The 10805-nt window shown below is 38.4% G+C and overlaps 1 protein-coding gene across 1 annotated transcript; it reads right to left on the reverse strand.

Annotated features, from left to right (window-relative positions):
* Positions 1–2154: 2154 nt before the first annotated feature.
* On the reverse strand, positions 2155–10805 carry LOC107766755 (zinc finger CCCH domain-containing protein 55-like). The gene is made up of 4 exons (XM_075226459.1): positions 10525–10805; positions 5570–5900; positions 2827–5188; positions 2155–2479 (listed from the first exon to the last, which is right to left on the reverse strand). Exons 2-4 carry the CDS (start codon positions 5836–5838, stop codon positions 2444–2446), a joined length of 2667 nt encoding a protein of 888 aa, XP_075082560.1. The 5' UTR covers positions 5839–5900; positions 10525–10805; the 3' UTR covers positions 2155–2443.

Below are 10805 nucleotides of genomic sequence, written 5' to 3' on the forward strand. Positions count from 1 at the left end.
TAAGCTAAGTATCGTGTTATAACTGTGTACGGTCAAAACCGATTCTCAGTCATAAAGACCGGTCGAGACAATGACGTTTCAATCGAAGGGTATCCACATGGCAAGCTCGGACGAATTCCGAAGTAGAGACGTCGAGTTTCGAGCTATAAGACCAATCAACGGCAATTCGAGCTATAAGACCAATCAACGGCAAAACTCGATATCATTATCGAGCCCGTGTCCGAATCGGACTACGGGGCAACGCCGATTGATACAGGCCCCGAATATCGATGCTCCAAGGCAGAACCGAACTAGAACTAAGACTGGGGATTCGATCTAGCACCGAGCTCGAGTCATTGCCAAGCTCGCAGACAAGAGCCGTTACAACCGCACCAAGGGAGAGAATCTTGGCGAGAATCAAGGGAGAGACAAACCATCATGGGTTCTCCACTATATGTATTATTTTATTATGTTGTTATAGATAAAGTAGTGACCCTCTACTATAAAAAGGGAGAAAGACTGTAATAGACACAGGTCCTCCAAGATACATTAACATTTCATTGTGCTTGTTCTTCTAATATTTTTCAGTCTTCCCGTCCATCATTCTCATTTCATAGCAAAAAATACATGTATTGTCATTTTGTATCAAAGAAATTTGCATACCCTTAGAACCATATCTAAATTTAACGTTATCCGATTTTTCGGGTAAACAATAACCAAAATAATTTTCTTAGGAAAAAAAAAAAACGAGGTTGTCTACATTACTGTGAGATTTACTAATTTAAAATAGTTATCCATCCCCAAAAATTGTGCCAAATTAAATAAGTAGTAACTTTTTTCATCGCTTCACAAAGAACTAGAAGCTCATTTCAGAACCAAGCTAGCACCTATTTAAAGTGTGGCTAAGTGCTACAATAGGATACATAAATGCTAATATTTGTGAAAGTATACAAATAAATATTTAAAACAAATTTAGAACTTGTTTTTTACTAAAAGAGTAGAAATGAAAACGGCTCCTTCAAAATATCGTAATGTCAGCTAAGAATTTCTCTTTTGAAAAAGAAAAACAAAATTGCTCAAATGAAGAATGAATGAAGCAAATCATGTCCGCAGACCACTAATGTCACCTGCTACTTCAAGCTGAGTCTTTTTTTTTCTTCGATTTTTTTTTTTTAAATCCCAGAAAAATTCGCAGCCGTTACAGTCTGCAAGTCACACAGGGGTTTATATACCGCACTAGGCAAACCCTGTGCAACAGGCTTAGACCCAGAAGACATTGAGTTTGGATCGATCCCAGGTCATCATTATGAACCAAATGGGCCGTCCGGAAGGACTTTTTCTTCGATTGATAACCAAGAAATTTGTGGTTTTCAGTTTAGAAACTCAATGCTTAATAGACGCTACGCCTCTGCCCTTTGAACCGGTGATACATGCCTACTGCCTACTACACATCCAGCGTCGTACCATCTTTTACAGTGAAGCACAGCCCTCAGGCTACGTCAAGCTTATAGCATGTTTGGCCAAAATTCTTTTTGGCCAAATTATTATTTTTTTTTTTCAAAGTTAAAGTTTAGTCAAGATTTTAGAAAGAAAAAAATATTTTTGAATAGAAACGGAGTAATATTTGAAAAGCAAAGAAAAATAACTTCTTCCCCAAAATACTTTTTGAAAAAAATATAATTAAAAGTACTTTTTAAAAGTTTGTCAAACATTAATTTCTACTCAAAAGTATTTTTCAAAATGAATTAACCAAACACGAATTGCTTCTCACCAAAAATACTTCTTTAAAAAATATTTTTGAGAAAAAACTTATTTTTAAAATTTGGCCAAACGGACTATTAATTTCTTCCCATCATTTTACCATCCCTTGTCATATCACACCGAGAAAGAAAGAAATAAACATCTATCAATGCATGAAAATTACAAGATGAATTTGACGTTGGTATTAACAAATAGAAAAAGGGGCAGAATAAGGCAAATCATACGTTTATGATGATTTTCTTTTTTAAGCAATATTTAAGGAAGATGAATTAACTACTACAACTACAAAAAGCCCTAAGAACACACGAGAATTTTGTATCAGACAACCAAGGTACTCATTGATAAATTATAAAGAAATTAAACTATGACGATCAATAAGAAAAGTAAGAAGATAAGCATGTAAGAGAGAAATCAGCATGAAAAAGAAAAGAAACTACCATATTGAATCTGTAAGGAGGAAAGGCCCATTACATATAATGCTCAAACAAGGATAAATCCGGAAATAAATGGTAGGAATAACAGATATTCTGCTTGCAAAACCGAATCTATCCAGCTAGTGGAAACCATGAGCAGATTTGACTTCACCAGAACAAACTAACACATCTAACACAGCTAAACCTTCAGTACATGTTGGAAAATCAAATCCCTATCGAATTTGATTTTTCTAGAAGAGAAAAGGAAGAGCAAGTATAAACATGGCATCTCAAGCTTCATTCTTCAGAATTCGCTCCACATATGCCTGTCAAGAAAATAATAAGTGGAAGTTAACATGTAATCAACATCTTAAAAATGAAGGATGAACAAGCCTTATAAAATGTCTAATGACACCAGAACCTCAGACATGCAATCAAAATTCAATTCAGAGTTCAATGCCATGTACAACTTCAGTACTGTCTATGCTCCACCCCCACCCCACTCCCCCGGGGTTGAGCTAAAGCAAGGAACAGATAAAAACATACACATCCCACGGGTAAGATAAATGTTCATAAGTGCACACAATAACATACTATCATATTTTAGAAAAACAATGTTTTAAGTCCAAAGCAAGATAAAGAATCCAGTAGAGTCGATAAGAAGGCAACTCACCTGTACAAGTTTGGTAATTTTAGCTTTTGAATAGGACAGATATTGCTCTATTTTCTCTTGTGTCTTAGGGACATGTTCTCCTTGAGTTGTACTAGTCACCTTATCAACCACCTTCTTAACAACTGTTTTGTGAACTTCCCTGCTCATCTTACCTTCTTTCCAAGTGGGCTTGAGGATCTCCTTAACAAACTCTATTAGAGCATTTTTGAATAAACGCATCGCTTTTTCATCTTTGTTACCACTTCCCTCCTCAACCTTCCCATGCATATTCATATCTCCTGGATGATCATTTTCTTGCCCATCCTTGGACTCCTCGGGAGCTAATTTATCTTTTCCATTGACTTCAACTAATTTATTCTCCTGCTGCTTGACTTCATCTATTTGATCGTTATTTCCAGGTTCAGGATCAATGGTAGATGATTGATTCATTTGCTCCACCGGAACCTTATTACTCTCTCTATCCAAATAAGACGAGTTGTCCGGGGGCATCTTAAAATTGTCTACGCCATCTGCAGGATGGTAGTTATTTGGACCCCGCATCTCCGGATTGGTCTGACCATATATAGCATTAACAAGTGAAGAAATCGGATGAGAAGCTAGCATTCCTGAAGGATCAGAGGGATTTAAGACTCTTTGCAGTTGGGCTTCTCGCAGTTCTTCCTCAAATTTCTTTATCATAGACGTTGGAGAGGATTTCATTTGGTGCACTTGCTCACCAGTAACAGTACAGGAAATATTTTGAGGGACTTTGAATTCCAGCATCTCGGGTGTGCCGGGTGCTTCTCTCTTATTGTGTCCAGTTGATGGGATAGGTAAGAACACATTCGGTTCTTGGTGTGTTCCATTCAGAGCTGCAGAATGTTCAGAGCTCATACCAATACCTGTACCACTGAAGCTCTGTCCAGGCAAATGAACTTGATGAAGACCGTCTCTAGCATGCATAAATTCATTTAGCGCATTAGAGCCAAGTGTTCTGGCAATGCTATCTTCTGTCAGCCCCTGTGGCTGAATATAAGAACTAGCAGATCCATAAGGCTGATTGTCCGTGGCAGAAAGAATGATGCCTGAAGCTTCTGGATTTGAATTATGTCCAAGGACATGTGCCGAAGTTCTCTCCATATTTTGATCAGAAGCTTGAGAAGTGAGATGAATAGCTTGAGCATTTGTAAGCTTTTGCATAACTGAAGATTCTGAAATGTTCAAATCATTAAGATTACCAGCATTCCCTCCGTGAGGAGAAACACCTCTCTCTCGGTCAGAATTCATATAATGTGGTTCTGTGCTTCCCCAGGCTCTGCTCTCATTTTCAAAACTATGGTCCAATCTTTCATTGGTCCTATCTGTAAGAACTGTGACAGCAGTATCTTTTCTTACTACACTTTCATCCCACCCACTAGACTTTACATGGTCCGAGGGCCTTCCTTCATCCCACCCACTAGACTTTACATGGTCCGAGGGCCTTCCTTCATCCCACCCACTAGCCTTTACAAGGTCCGAGGGCCTTCCTTCATCATCCCACTTTGGACCCTTCAACCAGTTATTTTTGTCATCAAGTCTGTGGCCACCAATGTCATCCGAGGGCCTAATTTCATGATTTCTTGATGTGGCATCGTGAGAGAATTTGCAGTTATCCTTATAGCACTTTCCTGCTGCAAAGTACTTGCAAAGTGATTTTCCACTTCTGCTTGCTTGATTGTCCTGACCATGATCAAAGGATGCACTCCGAGTACCTTTGTCATAGCTATCACCTGAGGCACCATCATGAGAAAATCTGCATGATGCACCCCAGCGACAGTTGCCTTTCACAAAATCCCTGCAAATAATTGTACCTCTATTCCGGTTTCTGTGCATCTCATCCTCCAGATGATGCATGTCAGGAAGCCTATCCCTTGATTGGTACCCAGGACCTTCACTATCAGCATACCTTGAGACATGTCCACGCTCTGGCCGACTACCCAATCTTTCAGCCAAGTTGCCCTCTGAATGACCTCCGTCCCTATGATTGATAGCATCTGGATGAAAGAACCTGCAGTCACTGCCTCTCCTACAATTCCCCGCTGTAAAATTTCTGCATACCTGGGATGACATACGAGGGCCGCTCCTTCTATCACCTGATGCATATGGATCACGTTTAGAATTATGGAGAGGACTACGACTCCTATTCTGAACTCTCATACTACCCCTGTCCCTGTCCCTGTCCCTGCTCTTGCTCCTGCTTCTACTCCTGGTCCAACCCCTAAACCTATCCCTTCCCCTGCTGCGACTCCTGCTCCTACCTTCTCCCCTTGCCCGGCTCCGGCTCCTGCTCCTGCTCCTGCTCCTGCTCCTGCTCCTGCTCCGGCTCCGGGATCTTCCAGGGTATCTATAAAATGAAAAACCACAACATATCAGTAGAAATAATATCAACAATATCTGCTAGGCGAACTTCCCCTTCCCCTTTCCCCATGCCCAACGGAAGGATCAGGCAAAAACGAGAGAGAACACCAAAAGAATGATGGAAAGTCAAATAAACTCGTGAAAACTTTGGAGGCAAGTAACACTGAAATATGAGAGAATCCAAAGCAGTGGCTTCCCACCAGCCAGAAGTTCTTTCATTGTACATTGCAATACATGAAATGCATCACAAACTCAAACCTAAAGAATTATCTTACTTGAAAGCTAATAGGTTTTACAGTTACGTGGTCGATTATCTTTTGATAATCATGAGTATGATGGATCATTAAATCAAATACTGTAAACAGACCTGCGAGACTGGGTCCGACCATTATTTGGAGAGTGACTATTGCTTCGCCTTCCCCACCTATCAAAAGCTGGAGACATGCTTTTATAATGGTAGTTTTCCTTCCTCAGCTCTTCTGTTCCTGTAACATTGTCCCCGCACGACCAACTAGAGTTATTTTTGGACTGCCACGAATTATCAGCTTTTGAAGCTCCCCATTCCTCATAATCCGGACTATTTGGAGTCTCTTCAGCATCCCACAAAGACTTTCGCCTTTTTGCACTTTCACCCATACTGGTCCTTGATAGCAAATATCAGCAGTATTTAATTTCTGTCATAAAGAATATCTGAAGACCTGAAAAGTATAGACATAATTTTAACTATCTCAGTGAATCAAGCAGCCTTAAATTAGCAACAAATAAGTTCCTATCATCCGCCCTTTCTGGATTACTTCCATAGAACATTGATTTCCGTAATCCACATAATGGGAAAACTACAAAAACAAAATATAGGTTCTGGAAAGGAATGAATGTTTGACCTCTAAAACCCAAAATATCCATAAGATGAGTGTTGTATAATATGAGTGTCAAGATCAATATGCAAGTAGCAAACTTAAAGGATACTTTACCATTTAAAAAAACAAAAACGGTAGCAAACTTATAGAATAAAATGAGTGAAGATCCCATGAAATATTTTGTAATGTCCTATGTAAACTTCCAAGTATACCTGTCTGTAGGTGCGATAATATGATATGATTGAAGGTGCTAAAGGGGACAACGCAAACTTAAAATCACATTGAGAATTTTGCCTCAAAAGAGCTATAATCTATCGAAATCCATGGGAGACTTAGATAAGGAGAACACAATAAAAGCAAAGATACATATAGGCAATATCAATTAGTTAGAATAAAGACTAGTTGTTGTTACACTTACATTAGATCTATTGTTTGTTAGGAGCTTATACTTTGGTGTGATGAGTGTAAATTTATAGATCCTCTACTTCTATACCAAATATTGAGTACAAGAATCAAACCAACTCTAATAGAGAGCAACTGATATAGAGGATTCATACACCCCGTAGTTGAATAATTGATTGATATATTGGGAATAAACAAACAAGCAGAGGAGAGAGAAATTGGATGAGACAATAAGCCTGATGGAGTAGCGACCACTTGATTTTCCTCTCAAGTCTACGCTAAGAAACAGAAATTGCCCTATGAGTAAGTAACTTCATAGTATTAAATTTGGAGTCTACTTGCTAGAAGCATTTCAGCAAAACAATATTTTTTTCACATGGTTCAGCATTTCTTTTCTTTTATAACTAAGAAATCCCCAAGAGCTAATGGTGCACAGTCCGAAACTCGGTAGACAATGGGCCCGGCCCTCTACCCTTCTCCACTTACATATCAGGTTTTTGTCTACGATAGAGTTCGAACACGTGACATGCGCCCAACACATCACGCATTGCGCAGCTTACCACTAGACCAAAGCCTAGGGAGCAGCAGCAGTAAAATATTGTTACACACACAGATACGAGGACCAAAATAAAGTACCTACATTTCTTTTCTTCTGATTGGTAAAAGAAAGTATGATAATATATAATTCGCAAAATCCCTTCCAATTGTGAAGACGAGAGAAGCACACTTAGTGAGCAGCAAAACAGATTCCCTATAACTTCAAGCAAAGAAAATATATCCAATAAAACTACACGAACTAGTGATCCACGAACAGAACAAACAAAAGAAGCAACTACCGCCACCAAAGAATAAGAACCAGAACAAATTTTCATGTTATAACACTTAAAGTTAATGACAACTCTATTCCTATTTCCAAATCATTGTAGTCAATCACTTCTGAATGTTGGAAGGGTTCTTTATTCTAACTAACTTCAGCTCGGTTAGGCTTCCAGAGACTTGAATACTTAAAATCCCATCAAACCATGAGTACAAACCAATGGTCCGACTTCACTTGGTTGTTAAGTTTCGACGACCAGCCACATAAATTTCTAAAAATTGAATGATGTCTGGCCTTTCACAAGATGAAAGCAGCAAGTACTTCAAGCAGGAAGAAGCATCAAAGGAGTGAATGATGTCCTCTTATTTATATCGACAGAATTCACACCACTGCTCATCACAAACAACTTAGTGGCTAGAAACTGGATGCAGTTGAATGGAACACTCGTGAGAGGTTATGCAGCATCCTAGGGACATTACGTAAAATGTACATCTGATGCTGCTAGCTAATGCATGGTCATCGAAGATACAGCAATTTTGCGAGCCTAAATAGAAAAACGTTCGTCCTGCATCCATGTCGAGGACAATTTGACCAAAAGAACTTCCATTAAACCATGCATCATTCAATACATATGCTTATATGTTAAACGAGTGTGTTTGGCTTTACAGTAGCTGCTGATAATAAATTTTATTTAGGTCAATTAAGTCACTTGATGAATCAAGCCATGACAGGTCTATTGATTTTGCTTTCAATAATCTCCAAAGCATACAGTGAAAACATCCCCAAGTTATTCTTGGTACCGAAGTCGTATCTGAATTTTTTTTAACACCTCCGTGGTGTTGAACAATAGCCACTTTCTCCTTCTACTTCTTCTATTCTTCTCTCCTACCTCTGCTGTTATCCTGACCCTTCAATCTCTACTAGCTTTGACTTTGTACAACTTGCTACTACTATTAGCTCAAGGTGAACAGCCACGGCATCACGTCGAAAGACAGCAGCACCGATTTGACCATCTAAAATGTGCATCTGTGAAGCGCAAATATCCAATGATATCACTTAAGCCTTCCCTAATTAAGGATGATTACCGATAATATGAATGAATCTTTTATCAGACACAAACTGCACGGTGATGCCTTCCATCAAGTTCTATGAGGGAAGACTATATTGCTGATGCACCAGTAACAAGCATCCCCATAAATACCCACCTGAAACTATTTACAAGGGTCATTCAACTCCTTCAAATGCACTTCTATTCGTTTTTATTTATATTATCCACAGGAAACAAAAGGAGCTAATTTCAATAATCTCATTCTTGGCCTCTTCCTTCTAAACTTCCACCCTAGTAGTATCTCTCTAACAGTTCTTGACGTCATCCATTCCGTTTCAGACACCTTCCAGACTATGTACCATAGCGTGTTTGCACTTGAATCATGAAGCAACAATGGTTAGCATTCTCTACCATATTCTAGCATATGAAACACCAACTTTTATAAATTGTCCTCAAACTCAGCAGTGAGGATGGCTTTCCATGCTGTTTTTCAAGTGAAGAAAAACATTTTCCTTGAAGCTCTAGGAACCCAAATTGAAGCGTAAGGAAAGTTCTCATTCTCTCTCAAGTATGTTATAGGAAGTCTTAATTGAGAAAAAATTATCTCTAGTCCTCTTCATTTCCGGCTGTTATTACAGGTAAATGATGTTTTTTGCTTGTAGAATGATTCAAGCACCATGTTGAGCTCTTCCATCACCTAGCATCGCAAATTCCTTTTTATTTTCTTTTTGTTCTTTTTTGAGAAGGTAAGTAACCTGTATATTGAAAAAAGAGAAAATTAGCACCAAGCTGGTGCTAAAGCAGTACAAGAATTAGGAATCCTTCTGTACAAATACAGAACAAAACAAAAAAGGACTTCAGCTGTGAAAGTCCTAAACTTGCAAGGATTCAATGAAGTCTAACATACTATCTTCCTTCTTTACATCCTGTTGATTACACCGAACAACCAAAATCCATAAACATTTGAATTTAAGCTGCTGAACCAAGCCCTTCCATTTGAAGTTCAGGTCCAATAAATTCCCATCACTATGTTGATAGCATAAATGAGTGAGTGCTACTGTCTCTAGGCTAGAGACATTGATAATGAACAGAAAAGTTTCACAAAAAAAGAATATCGTCGCACCACTTTGCTTTTAGAAATACACAATTTCTGGCTATATTTAACTGTCCAAATCTGATATCAATGTCAAATCTTCTCACCCTTCCCTTATACTCCTTTATAGAGTTGCTCTCTATGGCTGCATGATTGTTTCTCCATCCCCCTCTGAGCTCCATAATGTTCCGACATGATTCTCCTCCACAACACTTGTCACTCTAGATCAAAACTTCAAATTCAGTTTCTTTATAAGATTATACCGAGTACCCTCAAGTCCTTAGCTCTTCACTGCCATCTTCGCTGGAATATTAAAGTTGCCCAATTAAAAAGATAGTACTTCTTTACATCCCCCTCGTATACAATATCCATTGTGACTTTATCAGCCTTTGAGCAACAACTCACCAGTACCGCCAATAAGGACATGTTACAGCTTAGAGTATTGACAGAGTGCTCTTGATCAATACCTCCTTTCTCCTTTCACTAATAGCCACACTTCATCAAAAGTACTACTCCATATGAGAAGAGTGGTAAACTCCTTATCTTGATGAATGAACTCAATGCTTCAGGCAAACAACTTAAGAGCAATCGCTCAAAGATAATTACCTACGTCTCAATAATAGAGCTTCAGATCTAGTCCCTAACCATAATTTCACAAATTCATTCCAAAAGATTAACTTGTGTAAGTCCCAATCACACCGCAAACTCGACCAATAACAACTACAAATCAAACCTAAACGTGTCGGGGTCAGCCATATGAATCCTCTCTATCCACTTCACTCTATTAGGACCCGTTTCAAGGAAAATTAGGATTCTTTGCCCTAAATATCATTTGTGCTCCCACTTCCTAACAGGTCTAGTATAATTCAACATTCTTCAATTCAAATACAAAACATCGAATTGCAAAAAAAGAACAATAAGCTAAAAGCAAATTAAAAGCCAAAAATGTGTAGCAGAAAAATACAAAATTTGTTGCCCTAATACAAAAACATAATACAACAGATCAATTTCAAGAGAAATAAAAACCCTTAAATTGCAATTACGAAAAAAGCAAAAAAAGCAAAAAAAAAAAAAAAAAAGGAGTGAGGGAGAAAAGGGTACTAACCTTTGACAGAGAGGAAGATCGAGAAAATTGAGCTCTTTTTTCCTTATTTCTCTAAATGTTTTTTTTTCTTTGGGTCAAGAGTGGAGAGTGAGAGAGAGCGTGTGGGAATATTAAAGTATGGATGTTAGTGTAATTGTAGAAGAAGTAGATTGCATTTTAATTGAAGTGAGTCTAGGGCCAAAGTCTTCGCAACTTCTAACTGTGTGCAACGGAGAATAGGAACAGGAGAGACGGATTTGGAGAAAGACACACAATGTTATGCTGGGGTTATTTTGGTACTT

Source organism: Nicotiana tabacum, chromosome 12, assembly GCF_000715075.1.
Source record: "Nicotiana tabacum cultivar K326 chromosome 12, ASM71507v2, whole genome shotgun sequence".
NCBI classification, from domain to species: Eukaryota; Viridiplantae; Streptophyta; class Magnoliopsida; order Solanales; family Solanaceae; genus Nicotiana; species Nicotiana tabacum.